We start from the raw sequence: 22,570 nt of genomic DNA, 5'->3' as shown, positions 1-22,570 counted from the left end.
GGGCTTTTAGTGTCATGTGTGAAAAAACTTTAAAAGGTGCGTGATATAATACTTTGTCTTAGCTTTCGTGTCTCTTAGTATGGAACTGAACAGCCCCCCACCTTCCCCCCGCCCTGCTGACTCTTTTCGAACTGATTCTGACTAAACACCAGGAAGAACTTCCTGACAGTAAGAGCCGTTCGACAGTGGAACAGTCTCTCTTGGACTCTCCTTCCTTGGAGGTTTTTAAGCAGAGGTTGGGTGGCCATCTGCCACGGATGCTTTAGCTGAGATTCCTGCATTGCAGGGGGTTGGACTAGATGACCCTTGGGGTCCCTGGTCCAACTCTACAATTCTATGATCAATAGCCTACCTCAGTACAAGGCAGTTTCCTATGTTCATTCTGTGATTGGCCATCGCTCTCAAGAATCTCAGGCAGAGGAATTTCCCATTACTTATTGCCTGACCATTTAACTGGAGGTGCCAGGATTGAATCTGAGGCCATCTATACACAAATCATGTGCTCTACCGTTGAGCCATGTGCTAGTCCCATGCTTAACCAGTTTGGGGGGCTTTTTGTTAGCAGCGTGTACTGTTATACAGTATATGTATTCATCAGTATAATTATTTAGATGGTGCACAATACAAATTAAAAATGCATTTAAAAATGCATCAAACCAGTTATAAAATCTAAGACACTAATAATGAGCACTAGACCAGCTAATCAAACAATGCAAATATTATAAGCCAACCAACCACCATTCATAGCAGAGAGACTCGTAATGCCAGAGGTTGCTAACATTCTTCTTCCCTGGCATGCCCTTGTGCCTTTAATACCAACCCAGAATGCAGATGTTATTGTGGAGAATCTTTTCCCCATCTCTTCACATCCAGGCCTAAAAACGTATCACATGCTCAATTTTGGCATATCATGATGCTCTTAAAAGTGCAGGATCAGAACCAGTAAAACTGCTGGAAGCCTTATTTCTGAACCATAAGTAATAGCAGTTTTTGCCACATTGGTTCCAGAAAACAACAGATATCATCTTACCTTTTTTGTATCTCAGTCTAAGTACATGACTCTAATAATTTCCGTATAAATGTCAGATTATGACTCCCAGAATATAAAATGTAGCAAGTAAACATTTAAGAGATGCTGAATTGCCTAACTTGACTGGCAGGGCACATATTCCAGGAAATCCTTATCCTTCCCTATTGAATTGCTTGGTTACCAGAAAGTAAGCCTGGCACACTTAAATTCTCAAGCATAGCCAGTGATAGCTGCGGTTTCAAATGTTCCTACTGCCCTCTAGTGGTGTACATCCAGAAAGACACAAAATGACCGTCAATTTGCTACGCCAGATTTGCTTCCTGGTTCACACGAGGGCAATGGTTGCATAAATTGAGTGATCATCAGGAGAGAACAGCGACAGAGCTCAAGTACCGGTACTCTTTGAAGCACCAGACTCAAGGCATTCCCTCCCTTCTAATTTCGCCCTACTATAAAAGAAGTAAAAGTAAGATGCCATTCTGGTAAATCCTGTGGCAAAACGACGAGTGGTATTCAACTAAGTTTTACTCAGAGTAGACATTAATGAACATGTCTAAATTACCGCCATCAATTTCAGTGTACTTACTCGGATTAAAACTTAGTTGAATACCATCCAATGGACCTTTACTCCAGTAACGAACTAGTGGAGGATTGCTTCTCCTGCTCAACTTAGCATACCTGTAACAGGACAAATTCTTCTTGCTTTAGACCAGGCATGTCCAACACGTAGATCGTGATCTACTAGTAGATCACTGGACGTCTGTGGTACATCACTGGTAGATCACTGGCTCCCCTCAAAGAAGCTCAACAACTTTGACCTGAACCCCTAAAAACAGGCTTTCCTCCCTAAAAACAACCTGAACCCCCAAAAATTGGGTAGATCACTGCCTGTTTTTAACTCTGTGAGTAGATCACAGTCTCTTGGGAGTTGGCCACCCCTGCTTTAGACCAAAGGAACGAGAAAACAATTTTCCAGGCTTTGATTTAGGAGGATAATTTACATCAGTGGCAGGGAATCTGTGGTTGTCAGGATGTTGTTGAACTCCCAAGTCCCATCATGCAAACAGAGAGGATGGTACTTTCAGTCCAACAAGATCTGAAGTGCCACAGGCTCCTCATCTCTGATCTATGTAATCTGCAGGCAGATAAATATTTTGATCTTGGATAGAATGGAAATTGTGCCAAGGTGGAAAATCAGCAATGTTGCAAATGTGATATGGTTATGATGGAATATAGCTGATATAAAGAACTTGACACTCATACAGGAGAGTTATATCCATTTTAACATTATTATTATTATTATTATTATTATTTAATTGAATTTATATACCGCCCTTTACCTGGAGGTCTCAGGACAGTGTCTTAATGTACTTGCTTTTTTAAAAAAGAGAGACAAGCACAAAGGTGAAGGCAGCAAGTGAACCATTGTAGAGAATCAGCAGCCTATGAGGGTAGCAGTAACTAGAGGAAACTCTGCCGAAAGATTAAAAGAGCCCAACAATGTTGAGGAAACTGAAGTGAAGCATTTTAAGCACTGTGTGAACCACTGGAAACAAATGAGAGAATCTGTTTATAGGCCAGCAGCAACTCTTTTAGAAAAAAGTCAGATGATCAGGAGAAAGATAAAGGAATATAGTCCAAGCCCTGTAAACACAAAATTTTGCAGACATATGAGGTCAGCATATCACCTGCTTTTGAATATTGACTTTCACTACCAGTAGGCACAGAACAGTGTCCATGCCAAGATCTAACCTTGCTTTCAGGAAAAGGGTTTGTGATGCTGACTTGAGCGCCAACCATCCCCACAGAAAAACAGATGCGACAATCTAATTGATTTAATATTTACTGCATGTCTATCCCACCTTTTCCTCCAAAGGAGCTCAGGGCTGTGTACATGGTTCTCCCCCTCCTCATTCAATCCCCACAACAACCCTGTGATGTAGGCTAGCCTAAGAGGCAGTGGCTGGCCCAAGGTCACCCATTGAGCTTCATGGCCATGCGGGGATTCGAACCCTGGTCTCCCAAGTCCTAGTCTGACAACTGCTTCTTCCACTTTAAGAGACACTGGGGCAGCATACTGGGGCAACATGGCCCTGATCATTTAGACTGAGGGATAGCTCAGCTCATGGGTAGGCAAACTAAGGCCTGGGGGCCAGATCCTGCCCAATCACCTTCTAAATCCGGCCCACGGACGGTCCAGGAATCAGCATGTTTTTACTTGAGTAGAATGTGCCCATTTATTTAAAATGCATCTCTGGGTTATTTGTGGGACATAGTTCGTTCATTCCCCCCCCCTCCTTCAAAATATAGTCCGGCTCTCCACAAGGTCTGAGGGACAGTGGACCGGCACCCTGCTGAAAAGGTTTGCTGACCCCTGGCTCAGCTGGTAGAGCATGAGACTCTTAATCATGGGTTCGAGTCCCATGTTGGGTGAAAGATTCCTACAATGCAGTGGATTGGGCTATATGACCCCGGTGGCCCCTTCCAGCTCTACAATTCTGTGACCTGGCTGAGAAAACATGCTGGGAAAACTGCATTATCTGAAAAAGCTGGAATGCACAGGTTTGAAGTGATTGTAAACTGTTCCGCAGACTGCATGGATCAGTAGTTCTCTTCTGCCATCTACTGGCCGCTTTGAAATATTGTGTGGCATTTCCACAGAGCAGCTAGGGAGGTGTTTGCTAGCCTGTTATTTTCCTTTGATTTGCTTATAGACAAAAGGCCTTTTACTTTGGCTTGATACTGGTGACAGGAACACACACAGTACCCCAGAACACACAGGTAAAGATCAGTTTTGCTCTATTTGCTTATTTTGCAGGGCTGCATTGCGGAGACAGACCATAACAAGAGGATATGCTTGGCATGATAAACGTCTCAGGTTAAGTGCTTGGTGTCTCCAAAGTATCTCAGGTATTCAGGCTGATAAAGGCCTATTTCTGAGACCCTAGAGAGTTACTGCCTGTCAGTCGGAACAGACAACAATGGACAAATGACCAGGCGTAGCTTAATGCAGCTTCAGATGACGAGTTTCCTGCTGTTAGTTCTGTAATGGACATGACTGCTGAAGCTGTGTTTCTTCTTGGTGTGTTTCTTTCTTGGCTAACTTTACAGGAGGAGGCATCAAACTCCAATGGCAGCAGGATGGGGGCAGGCATGTTACCCGGAGATGATCAGGAGAGATTAATGGCCAACAAGCACAGTATATGAATGGGATCCCTCTCCCTAGCACTAAAGAATGTTGCAAACCAGGTGTCGGTGTGGAAAAGTCTGCAGTTCTAGCATGAGACTGAAAAAGGCATGCAGAGAACAGAGCTGGGCTCTGCAGGAATCTTAAGGCAATAAACTTGGGGACATCCGGCAGAGACTTTAATACTGTCCCTCAGTAATGTTGTATCCTTCATTGGCACCTGGGCACGGGGGTGACAAAAGTCCTGTAGGTGTGCACAAACCTGTGGGGGGGCCGAGGCATCACCTGGGACCTTCCCAAACATTGCGTCCATCACCTTGCTCCACTCTCATCCCAACGAAAAACAGCTCTACAGCTGCTGCTGAGAGGAGGACCCCACTATCTCTGCCACACAGGCCCCTCACAAGCCAACACTGTTCTGGAGTTCCTTGGAAGCTTCTCAGGAGGTTGTCAACAAGGCAAAGGAACAGCAAATGAGCTTCCTTAGATGGTAGTTTGCTCACTGCCATGGAAGAGTCTCCTGCGATATCCTCACGGGTATGTTGGGTGTGCTCTTTGCTACTCGCTCACTCAGTTAATGTGAAGCCACTGTGGAATTCCCCATGCGCCTGGTGCCCTGAATGAACTGTGTTTTCTATAATATGTTCCAGCATTGTTCGCAACGTGCTGGCTGGAGGAGCTCAGCGGCAGATGAGTCAATGTGGGAAAGAGTCGCCTGGAGGCAGAAGCTGTGAAAAGCTGCTGGGCTTGGAGACTAATGGCGGGAAGCTTCGTACCACTGTGACCAAGGTACAGGTTCTGACCATGAAACTCAGGGGCGAACCAAAGGTGGTGCAGATTACATGCAGGTAATTCACAGGCATGGTTTTTGTTCTTTAAATAGAAAGCTGCTGTGGGCATCCTCCCACCCCAAGAAGAAACAGAGATTGTTGTACATGAGGAAGGGGCTAACCTTTTCCTCATCGTCATATTCCAGACAAAAATCCCCTCTCTGAAGTTCCCATTGGCTCCACAATGAAGGAATCCCTCATAAGAATTTAAGAAGTGCCTGCTGGATCTGGCCACTGGCCCATCTAGTCCAGCATCCTGTTCTTACAGTGGCAAGTGAGATGCCTAGAAAAACTCCTTTCCTGTCAGAAGAAGGGGTCCACAGGACCACAGCAGGGGGAGGGTGTGGGAAAAAAACCTCCCTGTGCACTGCAATCACAGTTCTGCATGGACAGTCCTGTGGCAGCTGTTTAAATATATTTAAAATATAAGAAAACAAGGGATGGGGGACAAATTCCTTTTCACACTTCCTGAAACAATATGTGTACTGAACACAAACATCCTTCGGAATTCAAACATCTCTGAATTTGTGATGTAGTCTAACCCCCCAAAATGCATGCAAAAACGTGTATATGAGGGAGAAGTGTACATAAAAACTCGTATGAGTGAAAACGACATACAAAATTGCACTATATTAGGAAGAAATGCTTTCAAAAGTCTGTATATTACACAAAAGCATATTTTTAAAAATGTGTACATAAAGAGAAATGTGAACTCAAACACCAGACAGTTTTTGTGAGGACTTAAAAAAACACAACCCGAAAGTGGAAATGTAGCAAACTGATTTTAAGTTTGGGGAAAGGAAAAACTGAGATTTAAAAGGAGCATGTATAGAAATGCAAGAAGTAACAAATCACGAAGGAAGCCAACACTTGCAGGGAGAAGGTGAGGGAGGCTAAAGAGATTAAAGGTAATAAAAATGGTGGGTTGTGCTTTTTTTTTTTTTTTTTTTTGCTATGTTCAAAGCAACAGGAAGAATAAGTAAATACTAAGTCTGCTGTGTGGAAAGTGTGGGGAAATGCTATTGGGTGACAGCGAAAAGGTGGAACTGCTCAGCACCTACTTTGCCTCTGTCTTCACCCAAAAGGAAAACAGTGTGCAGCCTAGTGATAATAGAAAAATGATGAAAGAATTCAAATTCAAATCTCCACGGCCTCCAAGGGTACTAAAGGAGCTTGCAGATGTAATCTCAGAGCCTCTGACTATAATCTTTGAGAATTCTTGGCAAACAGCTGAGCTCCCTGCAGATTGGAGGCAGGCAAATGCTGTCCCCTTCGAAAAGGAGAAAAAGAGGACTCAGGCCACTCCTGACTGGTCCGTTTGACAATGATACCAGGAAACATTGTAGAACAGATTATTAAACAGTCCGTCTGTGAGCACTTAGAAAAGGATGCTGCAATCACTAAGAGCCAGCATGGGTTTTTCAAAACCAAGTCATTTCTTTTTCTGATAAGGTTCCAAGCTTAGTGAATCAGGGGGTTGCTGTGGATGTAATGTATCTTGATTTCAGAATGGCTTTCAACAAAGTTCCCCATGATATTATTGTGGAGAATCTGGTAAAATGTGGTCTAGATGATATTACTGTTTGGTAAATTTGTAGCTGGTTGACTGACCAAACTCAAAGAGCTTTGTGGCTGAGTGGGGATTTTAACCCTAGTCTCTCAGGTCCTAGTCCAGTGCTCTAACTGCTGTGCCACACTGGCTGCTTACAGGTGTGGGTGGATGAAGTGTTTAATGCAGGAGAGCATTCAAAGTTGCTATTCCCCATCTGAAGTGATATAGTTATGAGGATGCGGATTGCACTGTGGTCTAAACCACTGAGCCTCTTGGGCTTGCCGATCAGAAGGCCGGCGGTTCGAATCCCTGCGACGGGGTGAGCTCCCTTTGCTCTGTCCCAGCTCTTGCCAACCTAGCAGTTCAAAAGCACACCAGTGCTAGTAGATAATTAGGTACCACTGAAGCAAGAAGGTAAACAGCGTTTCCATGCGCTCTGGTTTCCGTCAGTGTCCCATTGCGTCAGAAGTGGTTTAGTCATGCTGACCACATGACCTGGAAAGCTGTCTGTGGACAAACGCCAGCTCACCTGGCCTGCAAGCGAGAGGAGTGCCGCAACCCCATAGTCGCCTTTGATTGGACTTAACCTTCCAGGGGTCCTTTACCTTTTTACCTAGTCATAAGGAGAGACTATAGCTCAGGCTTCCCCAAACTAAGGCCCGCGGGCTGGATGCGGCCTGAGGGACTCAGTTATCCGGCCCGTGGCAACCCCCGTCGCCCGCTGCCGCCACCCGCTCTTACCGCCGTGGTGCAGCTGCCCACTTCCGGGTTGGCGGAGCGCCAGAAATAGCTTGTGCGCATGCACAAGCGTCATTTCCGGCGCACTTCCGGGTCTGTGGAGGTCCGTGCTATTTCTGGTGCTCCACTGACACAGAAGTGTGCCGAAAATGACACTTGCACATGCGCACAAGCTATTTCTGGTGCTCCGCCGACCCGAAAGTGCGCTGGAAATAGCATGTGGCCGTGTGCTCCCCCGTCCTCTGGCCTGCCGCACAATCGGCGCTGGAGGAACCGGCCCGAGGCCAGGTAAGTTTGGTGACCCCTGCTATAGCTCCTCATTCCAATCTCACTGTATTATAGGCCTCAGTCCTTATCTTTTCAGCAGGGAAGGAATATACAGTATTTATACCTTGGCTGCTCTGATGGCAGCTCTCAGCCACCCAGGAAGTCATCTTGTGAATGTCTCAGAAACAGGGGTCAAACACAGCCAGGACAGCCTGTTACCCTTTTGTAGAGAAACAGTTGGGCATGAATGAGGAAAGTAGTGACCTTTGGCTATCAGAGGTTTCACTGTGGCTTGTTGTCTCAGATGAAGCTTTGGGAACAAACTCTTTTGCCAGTAACACTCACCTTGTGCTGATGTTATCACTGTTCCACAGAATGAACTTGCTGAGCTGTTGCTTGTGGTTCCTCTGGGGAAACACTCAAAGCTCCCTGACAGATCAGCCTTTGCCTGTTGTTTGCACAACATACGTAATCCCAGAAGAGAAGAGAAAGAGAGCAGGTGGCTGAATTTACTGGAGATTAATTCAGCTGGAAATATGTCACTGAATTTGGTAACTGCTTTCCCATTAAATATATAACCGTATCAACGTTGCTCCTGTCAGGAGACACCTGTGTGTTGGTGAAAACCACAAACCTGCTGTCTCACGGGATGATTCCTTGCCCAACAGAGGGACCACTCCTTGGTGGCCAAGGAGGTTGCAGAGGCTTGGCCAAAACCATTCTGGTTTCCTGCCCCAGTCTTCCTCCTTTTCCAATTAGACCAATCTTCATTGGTCAGTGTGGTGAGAGCCAGTGTGGTGTAGTGGTTAAGAGTGATAGACTCGTAATCTGGGGAACCGGGTTTGTGTCTCCGCTCCTCCACATGCAGCTGCTGGGTGACCTTGGGCTAGTCCCACTTCTCTGAAGTCTCTCAGCCCCACTCACCTCACAGAGTGTTTGTTGTGGGGGAGGAAGGGAAAGGAGAATGTTAGCCGCTTTGAGACTCCTTCGGGTAGTGAAAAGCGGGATATCAAATCCAAACTCTTCTTCTTCTTCATGATGATGTTTGGAGGCTCCTGAACCCCTCAGGAAAAGGATCAAATTTCTATTTCACATGCATGTGTCAAAATGACTTTTCCCCTTGACTGCTTCATAATTAGTTCCACGTTTGATGACCTATTGGCAACCTGCCTTATTGGCCCTGTTGTTAGCTCAAATCACACCCCATTACTTTTGTCTCTGGCCTTTGTCCTGTCCTTCATCTGGTTAGATCCTTCAGCGGCACCTGAGTCTCTCTTTGGCCAGGCCCCCACATTTCTAAAATCTAATTTTAAAAATTGGAGAGGAAGAAGGTCAAGCATATGGTGTGGTTAGAGCTGCCAGAGCAAAACTTCAGAAATCAAACAGCAGAAGTGTAACTCTCTCCCAATGAAATCAATGTGGATTAAGAAGTGCTTAGCTTTTTTGCTCAGTTGCACTGCTTGATTTTTCTTCGTTTGAGGGATTTGCATGAAGCAGCCCAGGGCTCAGTGACCGGAGAAACAGAAGCCTCTCTCGACTATTTAAGATTGACATGCCAGTGACGTTATGGTAAGGTAATCTTTAGACAAACAGAGAATGTGAATCACCAAGTCTGTTAATTTGTCACTTGTCATGGAAGACTTGGCCCACACAATTTTCATTAACTGTTGTTTATGTTTCTATGCAAATCATTTGCTGTCATGCAGCCTAAACTACCTCATCAGCTAATTTGCATTAAATGTCAGGCATGAAAAGCTTCACATACACACACACACAGACAGAGAGAGAGAGAGAGAAAAGAAGAAGAAGAAGAAGAAGAAGAAGAAGAAGAAGAAGAAGAAGAGAAGCCACATATTACCGTAATAATATATTTAGAAGGAGATGGGAAAGAAGTCTTCTTGGATTCCCCCGAATGGTCTCCCAACTAGGATAACTGTGCATCACAGTGTTTATAACATGAAATCTTCTTTCCATTCTCCCATATTTCAGCAATATACTGAGTAGAGAAGCAAGAACTTGAACAATAATGCACAGCTGCTATGGCCTCCCTGAGAAAATCCTTGCTTCTTGCAGCGTGTACAGAGGTTGAAACATAGGCTGTAGTTTTAATCTCTGTTATCCTAACACAGATAACAGCTTCACCGTTGCTGTGATTAAGATCATGAAACCCAGAAAGCCCCATGGGGAGAAATTGAATCCCACACCTGGGTCCTTCAAGCAACCTTGTGCCAAGCAGGAACAGATATTGTGGGGTGGGACCTGTGGTGATATGCCTCCTGTGTTTAAGGAATCGCTGAAGAGCATCATACCTCTCTAGCAAGTACCGAGAGCATTTAAAAATGGGTGAGTTCTGCATGTTATCAGTCAATGCAGGACCAGTGGTCTGGGGTCATAGGCCCCTTACTATTTCTGAAGCAGGATGTCTACGTATCTCCAGCATCCTAAGTCGGCCAAATCAGCACGAAAGGTGTCATGGAAAAATTGGCTCCCTGCCACTCATTCCCAGGTGGGAAACCGACCTGAAATAAATGGACAGAGACCAGGCTAAAAGCAAAAACTCTTCAACAATGGAGATCTTTTGCTGACTGCTAGCAGGACAAATCTTACGGGCAAAGAAAGGTAGCTGCATGTCACAGCCACACACCTTTTATACTTTTTACAGTCAGGGAGTCACCCCTGCCTCTTAAATACAGGTAAATGTCTTAAAACTGGGGTGCCACGGCCGGGCAACACTGGCCTCTGTCCCTCTTTCCTTCCCCTGATGATCACTTCCTCCTCCGATTCCCACTTTGTTATAGTGGTTACCTAAGAAGGTAAGAAGAGCCTGCTGGTTCAGGCCAATGGCCCATCTAGTCCAACATCCTGTTTTCACAGCGACCACCCAGATGCCTGTGAGAAAGGAATCACGCAGGATCCAACCAAATCAGCACTCTCCTCTCCTTTGGTTTCCAGCAACTGGTACTCAGAAGCACTGCTGCCCCCAACCACTGTTCCACTATTACTCATGGGGGCATTTCCAGAGAGTAGCACTGGCTGATTGCTTTTCGATTGCAGGGTTCCATGTTATTCCCAAGGTTTCTAAAAATATGCATGAAACCATTGGGAGTGACCATTAGGGGATTTGGGGCATGATGTCACCTGTACATTGAAGACTCACTTCTCTGTTTTTCTGTGGCATCTGAATCAGCCTTGGCTGTGCGAGTCCTTGGTCGGTATCTGGACTCAGTGGTGGGTGGGATGAGAGTGAATAAACGGAAACTGGATCCTTGTTAAGCCAGAAGCTCTGTTTATGGGTGGTTTCCAGGTCCAGTAGCTTGCTCAGTAACCTATTTGTGATGAGGCCGCACTCCCAATGAAGGAGAAGGTTCATAGCCTGGGAGTGCTACTAGATTCATCATGGTTGCTGGAGGCCCAGGCGTCTGCAGAGATGAGGAGTGCTTTTTACTGCCTCTAGCTGGTGCAGCCTTTCCTGGACAGGGACAAGTTGGTCACAGTGGTTGTGTGCACTGGTAACTTCAAGACGGGATAATTTCAAGGTGCTTGTGTTGGGCTACCTTCAAGGCTGGTCTGGAAGCTGCAGCTAGGGCAAAAGGCAGCAGCTAGATGACTTTGTGGAGCAGCCCATCCTCAGCATATGTCACCAGTGCTGTTAGAACTGCACTGGCTGATGAAGTGTTGCTGGGTCAAGTTTAAGGTCTTACTTTCAGTTTAGAAGACCCAGAACAACCCAGGACCAGGACCACTTTGCTCCCCATGACCTCTGCATTCAGCTGCCGTGGCCTTGTGGCATATGGAATGCTGGGGCTGGCTCGCCTGTGTCATTTTTTCAGCTGTCCTACTTTTCTTCTGGCCTGCTCTTAGCTTTCAGTCCTCATCCAATTAGCAATGCATATGCAGAGTCAGTGGGATTTTTTTTCTTTTTCAAATACGGACTGTCCCACATGATAGGTATGCAAATAAGTAGTCTACTTTTAGATTGAATTTAATACTTAAAAAAAAAATACAACTTAAGCTTGAAAAAAACGAGTAAGTGTGATAACAGGTTGTCCAGGCGTTGCATTTTAGAACAGCCTTTCAATTATTCTTCAAATGGGACTTCTCAGAATCAGAGTGTGCTTGGCTTAGCTTCTTTAAAAAGTGCTCAGAGGTTTCAACCGATGCAAAATTTGGCAGCAAGGGTTCCAGCAAGAGTCCATGTAGGGAGCCTGTTGTTGTACCTTCATCACTTGGCCAATCAGTCAACATTCTATGGGCTTCCCCTTCTTCTGGTTTCCTCTGGAGAGAGCATGGGAGACCCCTGGTGTTCCTGCAGTGTTTATTTTATTTACAAATAGGCTTGTTAAACAGGAGCAAGCAATCTCCTATCAGATCCCGTAGGCACACAGGATGCCTGTCTTCAATGGAGGTTCCTGTGTTGAGCAAAGTGTTGTACGGACCTCCCAAGTTTCTGAGCCCCTCCCCAAACCTCCCAAGCCATAGTTTAGACTTTATCCTGATATCCAGTGTCATTGTTTAATGACGTGGGTGGAGCTGTGGTCTAAACCACTGAGTCTCTTGGGCTTGCTGATCAGAAGGTCAGCGGTTTGAATCTGCATGGCGGAGTGAGCTCCTGTTGCTCTGTCCTTGCCTCTGCTACCCAGCAGTTTGAAACCATGCCAGTGCAAGTAGATAAATAGGTACCACTGTGGCAGGAAGATAAACGGCGTTTCTGTGCGCTCTGGTTTCTGTCACGGTGTTCCGTTGCGCCAGAAGCGGTTTAGTCATGCTGGCCACATGACCCAGAAAGCTGCCTGTGGACAAACACCGGCTCCCTCAGCCTGAAAGCGAGATGAGCGCCACAACCCCATAGTCACCTTTGATTGGACTTAACCATCCAGGGGTCCTTTACCTTTTAGTGCTGTGCTGTTTTTACTATCTGCATTTTTATAGAGTTGTTTTTACATCATTTCAAATTCTAACTAAATTGTCTTTTATATGTTTAGCTACCTGTGGTTGGGGTTTTTTGTGAGCCACCCTGGGGAAAAGGTGGGATAGATAGATGATAGATAGATAGATATAACAAATATATAATTTCCCACTGACTGAGAGGCTCCTTATATGTTTCTGCCCATGTCCTCTGCTTAATCAATCCAACTAATCACTGCCAGCAGGTCGTGTCTCTGTCTCTAGCAACTTTGTCTTATAAAAATTGCTTGGTTCAGGCAGTGGGTTTTATTGCCCTTTACCTCGACAGATGAGAAAAGACAAGATAGAGGATTATAATGGGAGTGCGGTCTCTGGTAGCCCACCCTGTCAATCTAGTTTATTTTTTTGTTTATGAAAAAGTTAAGTGGGGTCGACTACAGTACAGAGATTTGGAATACCCTATTGTATATTTTCCACCTATGCGAGATTGTCTATTTACTCTTATCTCCTGCTTCCTGTTACTTAACTGGTTGCTAATTGATAAGAGGACCCTTCCTTTTATGTGATTGCTAAATTTACCTAGGAAGGCCCTTTGTGGAGTGACTTTGTCAGCAGCTTTCTGGAAGTCCATATACATATAATGTCTACTGCATCACCACTAAGTACAAGCTTGTTGAATTGCAAAGAAATCCGAAAGATTGGCGAGGAGGACTTTCCACTGCAGAAAACCACAAGTTCTTCCCCATAAGTGCTAGGTCTTCTGTAGTTGATAATTCCTACAAATGCTTCCCACCAATTTATCTAGAAGTGATGCCATTTGGTTTGTAATTTCCTGGCTCCTCCCTTGTTATGTTGGCTGTTTTCCAACCTTCGAGTAAAGAGGTCAGTTTTAGTGACACGTTCCAAAGGTTAGTTAGTACATGAATTTCACTAAGGAATTTTTGAGATCTCTCATGCTCTTAACAATCTAAAGATAGAGATATATAAATATCCGTATATCTTAACTACTTGCTTCCAGGCAAAGACAAGAAATGGAATTTCTGTTTCACAATAATGTGAGAATTCTAATATCAAAGATTGTCTCCTTTGCTTGCTTACTTGCAAATGTACAGCTTTTTAAAATTAAAAATTAAAAAAAACACCACACTGGTTTTTTTTTACCAGTACTGAACATTGCATTTTTTATCATTTTTATTTTATTTCTATAAATATATAGTGCTGAATCATAAAGATACATAGGATTCCCATACATCAGAAAAATTCCTGACATGTCCTGGTTTTGGGGTGTAAAAATGGCGTCGGGGAAAATTTTGCCAAATCGGCAAAATGTCAGGGGAAACCTGGATGTATGGCAACATGATAGAAAACGTAGTGGAAACAGCAGGGGTGTAGCTAGCTGCTCCGGCACCCGGAACGGCAGGGGTGGGGCAAGCCACCCACGATGGCGCCGCAGTGATCTGCGCATGGGGGCACTGCACAGAGGTGCCACAGAGTCTGCCTGATGGACGCAAGCCCCACGCTGCAGTTTTGGGCAGTGTGGGGCCCCATGCCACCGCATCACTCCCAGAGTCCCAGGAGAGATGCGTGGCTCAGGCTTGCTGCAGGCCAGGCCCTGCGGTAATTGCCCCCCCCCCCCCGCAGTGTGCCATTTTGTCACCCCCCTCAAGGATGACACCCGGGGCGGCCCACACACCTCGCACCCCCCCTTCCTACGCCCCCTGGGAAACAGCTCCAAAAACTGAAAGTCACTATTTTCTGGTGAGGTTTCTGCCAGAAAGCTGAACAATCTGGGTTTGTTCCCCCCAAAAATTATCAATAATTTTGGTGGTTTCCTAAAAACAAAAACAAAAACTCAGCAATTTGGGGGTCTTCCAAATAAAAATCCACTTTGTGGGTTTCAAGAATTTTACTTTTTGAAATATGACAACCCTATCTTTATACTTAACAGACTTTATTGTTTCTCCTCCTCTTTTGAGGTTTGCAATGTAGCCGAAACCACTCTTTCTCTTTTGCTAACTGCCTGAAGTTATGCGGGCTTTTTTTCTTTTCAGACTATTTTGATTTTCCCAAAGGTTTCTCTCTCTCTCTCTCTCTCTCTCTCTCTCTCTCTCTCTCTCTCTCTCTCATTACTTTTGATCTTCGGAGTTTCCGCCCACGTGACTTTCAGTTGAGTCCCTTGCAGCTTCCGAGAAACCACAGCAGCTAAGCTCTAAAGAGAGGGAACTATCAGAGTGAGCTGCAGACTCTAAAAGGACATGAATGTAGACACTGGGAGAGTGTCAAAGAAAGTGACCAAGAAGTCAGAAGGAGAGGGAAAGGAGGAAAGAGGAAAAGTCAAAAGAAAAGGGCAGGGGGGATCACCAAGGACCTCCAGGAAGCAAGAAAGGAAAGACCACAGGCAGGGGGAGCTGTAAGCCATGCCCCATAGCTCTGACAGCAGCGACTCCAGCAGCTACAGCCAGTCCTCTTCATCCAGCAAACAGGTACAGTTTGGACAATTCCTTTTGAGTTAATTTTATGGCCGTCTCTCTCTCTCTCCCCGCCCCCCTCTAGCAGGGCTCCTGTGCCTTGAGCACAAAACACAGAAATTCAACAGATGCAGCATCTCCTAGCATGGGGAAAACTTTGCCTACAAGGTTTCTGCCTGTTTATGCTTAAAGGCACCAGAACAACGCCAGAAATGAAATTTGAACTCCAATTGATGCCGCAGGAACAGAATGAATGAGAAACGTTCAGCGCTGTCGTAGGACTTTGAAGGAACTGATGTAGGGACAAACCCAGGAAAACGCTATTCAGAAAAGCTAGACCAAAGATAAGAAGTTAGGCAATAGGGTAATACAGAACAGTTAAAGTTAAAGCAGTGCAGGGACCGAATGAGGAAGCTTGGTGATAATCTTGCAGAAAAGCATCACAAGTGTCACTGATGGCTATCATAGCAGAATAACTGTTTACAGATAGGTGGCATAAAATGGCCTCACCTGCTTGGCACTGCTCAAGCCTCTGCTGGATTGTGCTATTCTCCCTGGGGTGATGTCATGGTCCCTAAAAAGAAGAAACTTTGGAGGAGAGGTCATAGAATCACAGAACTGTAGAGATGGAAGGGACCCCGAGGGTCATCTATTCCAACCCCCTGTGATGCAGCAATCCTGCCCATGGCCACCCCTGGGTGGGCTTGAACTACCAACCTTCTGATTAGCAGCCAGGTATGCTGATCCATTGTGGTCCTCTCAAGAAAACGTTGAAAGAGTTAAGATGGCTCCAGCACCACAGCCACCCAAGATGAGATAAGTTTTAAAATCCTAAAATGGAGACCAGATATTTAATTTGCTAGGAATAGGTCCTTAAAACTTGGAACAAATCTGTGCAGAGAGTTCATAGACTCATATACTAAAGTAAGTAGGAACCCTACAAGAGTTATTAAACACAACACAGTAAGAGATTATCCAAGGAAGGCATGAAATTACATCATTGGACATGATCATTTTTTTTAAAGTGAGGCAAAGTACAGAGACATGGGTGAATCGACTTTTTTAATCTTAACATTTATATCCCTCCCTGCTTCCTTCATGGAACCCAAGGCAGCATATGTATGATTCCCAGGTAGTCCATCACCTATTGAGAGATACTAGGAAGGCCTAAACTGGCCTAGCTTTGTAAACTGGTAGTCTCATGTGCCTTCACACTATATCCTAGGACCATAGCTAGGTTGGGATTGGTAGGTTGGGGGGCTTTTACATAAAACCCAATACTGTAGTTCAGGGATGGGGAATTTGTGGCTCTTCAGATACTGTTGGACTACGGCTCCCATCAGCCCCAGCCAACGTGGCCAATGGTAAGGAATGATAGGATTTGTAGTCCAGCAACATCTGGAGGTCATCCTTCCCTGCTCTAGTTAACTGAATGTAAGATGAACATCCCAACTTTTTACTGATAGGTACTGAGAGTTCCAAAAGGGTTGTTGCTCATCTCTGATGTCTCGTGTAATTAACCAGCTGGTTTTCCCCAATGCTTAGATGCACTTACTTCTCCTGCATTAGGAATTGGGGCAAATTTGGGGAGGGAGCTGATACATCACTGAATCTGCCATGGAGACAACGGAGGAGGAGAGATAACTGCTGAGAAAAACGCTTCCTTCTGCTTTCTATCCCAACATTGGCATTCTATGCAAGATCTTTACATGTATAGATGTTAAGATGGTGTTCCTGTTGTCATACCTTGTATTGCGTGATTTCCCCTCACCCAGGAATCTTCTGATGATATGAGAAAAGTACAAAGAAGAGAAAAGAATCGTATTGCAGCCCAGAAGAGCCGACAGAAACAGACACAGAAAGCAGATACCTTGCACATGGTAAGAACGTCCATCCCCTACCCACCAGGATTTCTCTGGTATTAGCCCTATTTCATGCAGGTGTGGTGATGAAATTGTTCCTGGACTGTACCACCACAGACTGCTGCAAGTAGGCAATTGTATGGCTGAGTGTGCCTTTTTGTAAAAGCTCCTTTCATATACCTGCAATTCAGTATTCATTTTTTCCTTGCTTTAGCAATCTGCCATATACGGCCCTCACAGGAAAAGAAAGGCTCTCTCTTCTTGATTTATGGGAGTCTAGCAGGCAAACCTGGGACCCAGGTGGTGCTGTGGGTTAAACCACAGAGTCTAGGGCTTGCTGATCAGAAGGTCAGTGGTTCGAATCCCTGCCACGGGGTGAGCTCCCGTTGCTTGATCCCAGCTCCTGCCCACCTAGCAGTTCGAAAGCATGTCAAAATGCAAGTAGATAAATAGGGACTGCTCCGGCGGGAAGGTAAACGGCGTTTCCGTGCACTGCTCTAGTTCGGCAGAAGCGGCTTTGTCATGCTGGCCACATGACCCGGAAAAACTGTCTGCGGACAAACACCGGCTCCCTCAGCCTATAGAGCGAGATGAGCACCGCAACCCCAGAGTCAGACACGACTGGATCTAATGGTCAGGGGTCCCTTTACCTTTACCTAGCAGGCAAACCACCAGAACCTTTCTCCCTTAGTATAGTTCCCACCCCTCTTGTTCCTATATCAGCAATGATGTCAACTCATTTCAATAGTTTTATGCACTTAATAACACAGATACCACAAATTATCCATAGCATACACCCTGCATCCCATGGTATATTGTATATGCATTTAGATGAGCATATGCATCCCTATACCTTCCACAGGTACTGCAATGCTAGTACTGAGCACTGGGTAAAAGTAAGCAGTAATCACACATATTGAATGCTATATCTGCATGTAGAAATCAAGATATAGTATAATGGAGAAACATTCTCACCTAGCCTTCTCTCTTGATATGCTAGTTTTATGTGAGCAAGTAGTTTTTCTTTTTCACCAGACAGCATCCAAGCATGCAATTCCCCACCTGCTGTGGTACATTCCAAGTACAGATCTAGTCCACTTGTTGCTCTTCTTTTCTGTCTGAACTAGGCCCATGACTCAGCTCTGCACCAGATCACTCACATTTATGGCCCATGTCTTTTGTCTGTGGCTCCAGAGCTGCTGAAACTGACCACAGTTGCAAACACACTGCTTCTGCTGTGGGGAAAGCAGTATCTGCACAACGAGAGCAGTACCTTTGTCTGAAGATATAAGAGCAAATGGGGAAGGGCCATAGCTCAGTAGCAGAGCACACAGTTTGCATCCAAAAGGTCCCAGGTATCTCTAAGGAGGGCTGAAAAAGACCCTTGCCTGAACCCTAGAAATCTGCTGCCAGCCAGTGTTGACAATACTAAGCTAGGTGGCCTGGCTTGGCCTAAGACAGCTTCCAATGGAACAATGACAATCTCTCTCTCTCTCTCTCCCTCCCCCTCACACACACACAGACTGAAATGCCTCAGATTGGCGGGAGCATTCAGTGAGATAATACAGAATCCAATGAGGCCTGCCTTTGGAAATATACTTTCAGCAGTGTGTCATGCCGCCAATCTTAATTGCAAACAGGACTTTAAAAGAGAGCAGCCTTGTTCTCTTTACAAAATGCTTCCCCGTGTTTTTGCACCTACAAGGAGAGAGAGGCCCCCCTCCCCTTTATCTTCTAGCGAATTTCCCCATTGTGTTGCCGCTTTCCCCAGCTGCTGAAAGAAACAAGTGAGACTTTCCTTCTAGGGCAGTAGCAGGTTTCCTGTGGCAGGTGGTTTTTCCACTTCTAGATGGCAGTTATTGACCTCCCCACCCCCCACTCTGTCTCCTTGAGGCCTGAGCCGCGCACTCTCTCTCTCTGGTCAGGATGTCTGTGGCCGAGGAAATACGAGTGTATGAAAAGGGCTTGGTGACAGGCAGTGGGAACCTACAGGCGGTGGAGGATACACTGCCGCTGTCATTTCTCATAAGTCGCCGGCTGGGGAGAGAGTGCGGCCGAGGACTGAAAATGTCATCCGCTATCAGCACGGGGCCGGGTTCTCTACTTGGGTTTGCCCAGAACATGAGTTTACAGGAAGAAAACGTCAGTCAGTCAGCTTGGAAACTCTAGATTAGCTAGCGAAAAAAGGCTATGAACCCCACCCACACAGACCCTTTCCCACTACCATTTCTTAGATATAGTACTGCAGTCAAAAACAGAGGCCTGCTCATATTTATTTATTTTTTAATCCTGCTGGGTTGCCCCAGCCACTCTGGGTGGCTTCCAACAAAATATAAAGGAACACGGCAAAACATCAAACGTTAAAAGCTTCCTGAAACAGGGCTGCCTTCACTTGTCTATAAAAAGTCAAACAATTGCTTATCTCTTTGTTTCGCTGATGGGAGGGCATTCCACAGGACTGGGCGCCACCACTGAGAAGGCCTTGTTCCCTGTAACTTCACTTCTTGCATTGAGAGGGAATTGCTACAAGGCCTTCGGAGCAGGACCTCAGTGTCTGGGCTGAATGATGGGGGTGGAGACGCTCCTTCAGGTATACTGGGCCGAGGCTGTTTAGGGCTTTAAAAGTCAGCACCAACACTTTGAATTACGCTTGGAAAGCCCGCTCCCCCACCCCCACCACTTTTGGGGCCTAGCAGATGGGAGAGGTTTCTAACGGAAAACTATATCTTTAAAGCAAAAAAAAAAAAAATATGATGCTTCTTGCTGTGGATCTCTTCCTACAAATGTACCTAAGGCCTATTTTCCATGTTATAAAAGGGCTCCAGGCGATGTACCTTGTAGAAAGCCACACTTTCTAATTTTCTAGAATGTAATATTATATTTATATCCTGCCTTTTGTATAAGTGGCTCAAGGGGACACACTTGGTTCTCCTCCCCATTTTTACCCTCACAACAACCTAATGAGGCTTAAGTTAGGCTGAGAGACAGGGCATGGTCATCCTGTGAGTTTCATGGCTGAGTGGGAATCACCAGGTCTCCCAGGCCCTAGATGGACGCTCTAACCCAGTGATGGCCAAACTTGGCCCTCCAGCTGTTTTGGAACTATAATTCCCATCATCCCTGACCACTGGTCCTGTTAGCTAGGGATGATGGGAGTTGTAGTCCCTAAACAGCTGGAGGGCCAAGTTTGGCCATCACTGGTTTAGAACCAAAGGTTCCTATCCTGTGGTGCTCCCTTTTAATGCCTCTCCCGAAGCAGAAGTCTCCTTTCCTCCCCAACAGCCTGGATGTTCTCAACATGAATGGTTGTTGAGAGGCACCAAATAAGCAGAGCTATTGCAATTGGTACAGCAGGCACACAAAAATAATAATTAAGTGGCCTGCAAAGGCCCTCAGTAATTTTCAAGTGGTCTACAGAAAACCAAGTTGGGGAAACCATTGCCCTGTATCACACCAGCTCACTGGATGTATGTATTCACATGGAAACCCATAGCATGACCCAAGTTTTGTACACATCTGCCACAGTTCTCTGTTGCAATTCCTGTGACTTTGGTGACTGAAAAAAACAAGTGACACTACAATTGTGGGAATTGGCAACCGCAAACCTCAGAGATCATCACTTCATCTGTTGAGGTCAAAATAATTACTGGATGCCCTCCCTCCTTTTCAACTTCTAGCTCTGAAGAACAGAAGCAAATTGAGTTGCACAGGAGTAGCTGGGGATACACCTCCCTGCCAGGAAAGATGAAAGGAAATAATTCTGGTAATCTAGACAGGGCTGGAAGGCAGCTAAATCATTGCCACCCTCCCCTTTCTCTTTCAGGGCCAAACTAGACTTGGCATTAAAAGTGTCTTTGCTTTTAATGACCAGGTTGTGGTTTTTTTTTAATGCAAATAACACCAAACTTAGTTGGTCTCTAAAGTGCTACTGGAAGGATTTTTTTTATTTTTTATTTTGTTTTGACTATGGGAGACCAACATGGCTACCTACCTGTAACAAATAACACCAGTTGGGGGAGGAAGTGATAATTATCTGGATCTTATGGAGGGGGGTATTTAACCATTTCCTCCCCTGCTGCAGTTCTGAGGAAAATCCCTCCCCTGAAGCTGGTATTTGCATTAAAAGGAAATTCCCCCATTGGGGCCTTAGAGATGAAGAAAGGGATTGCTTGTCCTGCTCACAGGACATAGCAGGATGCAAGAGCTAAGACCTCTTTCTCCCTTGAGCTGCAAGTATCAACTTGTTTTTCATAATGCCCACTGTTAAAAGATACAGCTAGTTTCTCGAACTGTCCTAAACTCATAATTAACTAACCACCCTTCACCAGTGGCTGATCTCGGGGTCTCAAAATTTCAGCAGCACCCTGTACGGTGCAAATATTCAGCGCCTCTCTGCCTCTTGTGCTGCACTCTAAATCACCACCTCTGTCCTCCACCTTTATAGTGAGCTTCTGCTTGCTTTTGTTGATATGCCCAATGTATCATTTCCCTGCCCTTTTCTCACTTTTACTAGCATGTTGGAACCTTGGTTACTCATTCAGGTTCCACACTGATAATGGTAATCCATCAATCTATCTATTAAAATAGGGTTATATACAGTTCCTTGGCAGGACTTGGCTCATTGTCCCTTACTAGGAAGAGAGGGCATACTCTGGGCTGTACAGGATTCTCTGGGGAAAGCTACATGCTTTAAATGTAATATAAATTTATGGTGTGGATGCAACTTCCTTCTTTCATCCTCTTTTACCTCAGTTTATCCTCGCCATGTCACCTACATAAAATTAGGCAAAGGCCTGCATTTGGCCCTTCAGCCACTGGACTGCCCCATTTTCTTTCTCCACGGTGGGCCTATGGTTTCTAACTGCCCCCCCTTTTTTTTCTTTAAAGGAGAGTCAAGATTTGGAGAGGCAGAATGCTGCTTTGCGCCGGGAGATCAAGCAACTGTCAGATGAACTGAAACACTTCTCTGCCATGCTGACTTCCCACGAGACTCACTGCTCCATCCTCCACACGCAGCCCCCAGCACCCTCTGAAGTGCTTTTCACGCCACTCCCCTTTCCCCAGACCCACATCAGTGCCCCATGTTTCCAGCACTGAGAGCAACTTCTAGGACTGGGAAAAGTTTGCAGACTCCGTGCCTGGACAGAAGGAGGAGGAGGAGGACAGATGTACTTCACCACTGTGGACCATTTGGGGGGAGGGTATTCCCATATATCTGTTGGCAGGCGCTGTCCTGAATAAGGAGGAAAATGTCAGTAGGATTTGGCCTTTGTGAAGAACCTGTGACATGCGAGATTCACCTGCAGGGTATTGTGTGTGATTTAACCGCTATAAGTACTGTTCTGTTGTTTGCACTGATCTTCTTATCACAGAGCCTTGTATGATAAGCCATGTTCTGTTGTAAAATGTATACTAGTGGTTCTGTGGACATAGACAGAGAACAAAAGGTGTTGTTCCATTATTTTTTAAAATAAATATCTCTCTCTCTCAATAAGTTTAATGTTTTATTTTTAAAACCTGGCCTGACCTTCCCTTGCAGAGTTAAGAAACGGCGAGACAAGGAAAACTGGGCAAGGAAGCCACTATGAATTGTTGCTGCATATTCAGGGCAAAATACATGTACTACATGACGAACAATGCTTTGAGTTTTGTTTGCTAAATAGCAGCCACAGAGGAGACCAAGGCGTACTAAGGCTGCAGTGGTGGTGGTGGTGGTCAGGGAATTTAACCC

General features: G+C 45.4%; 1 protein-coding gene across 2 annotated transcripts; it reads left to right on the top strand.

Moving 5' to 3' along the window:
* The first annotated feature begins 14,645 nt into the window (after positions 1 to 14,645).
* Positions 14,646 to 22,160, top strand: BATF (basic leucine zipper ATF-like transcription factor). 2 transcript variants are annotated; one of them, XM_033142542.1, is made up of 3 exons: positions 14,646 to 14,992; positions 16,753 to 16,857; positions 21,727 to 22,160. In XM_033142542.1, the coding sequence occupies exons 1-3, from the start codon at positions 14,927 to 14,929 to the stop codon at positions 21,934 to 21,936; spliced, it is 381 nt and encodes a 126-aa protein (XP_032998433.1). In that variant the 5' UTR covers positions 14,646 to 14,926; the 3' UTR covers positions 21,937 to 22,160. The 2 variants fall into 2 exon arrangements, with proteins under 2 accessions (XP_032998433.1, XP_032998428.1); XM_033142537.1 differs by lacking the exons at positions 14,646 to 14,992; positions 16,753 to 16,857 and adding an exon at positions 18,757 to 18,981.
* Positions 22,161 to 22,570: the final 410 nt, after the last annotated feature.

The sequence above is a fragment of the Lacerta agilis genome, chromosome 1 (assembly GCF_009819535.1).
Source record: "Lacerta agilis isolate rLacAgi1 chromosome 1, rLacAgi1.pri, whole genome shotgun sequence".
NCBI lineage: Eukaryota > Metazoa > Chordata > Lepidosauria > Squamata > Lacertidae > Lacerta > Lacerta agilis.
Note: the sequence above shows the minus strand (reverse complement) of the source record. Positions and strands in the feature narration are given on the sequence as shown.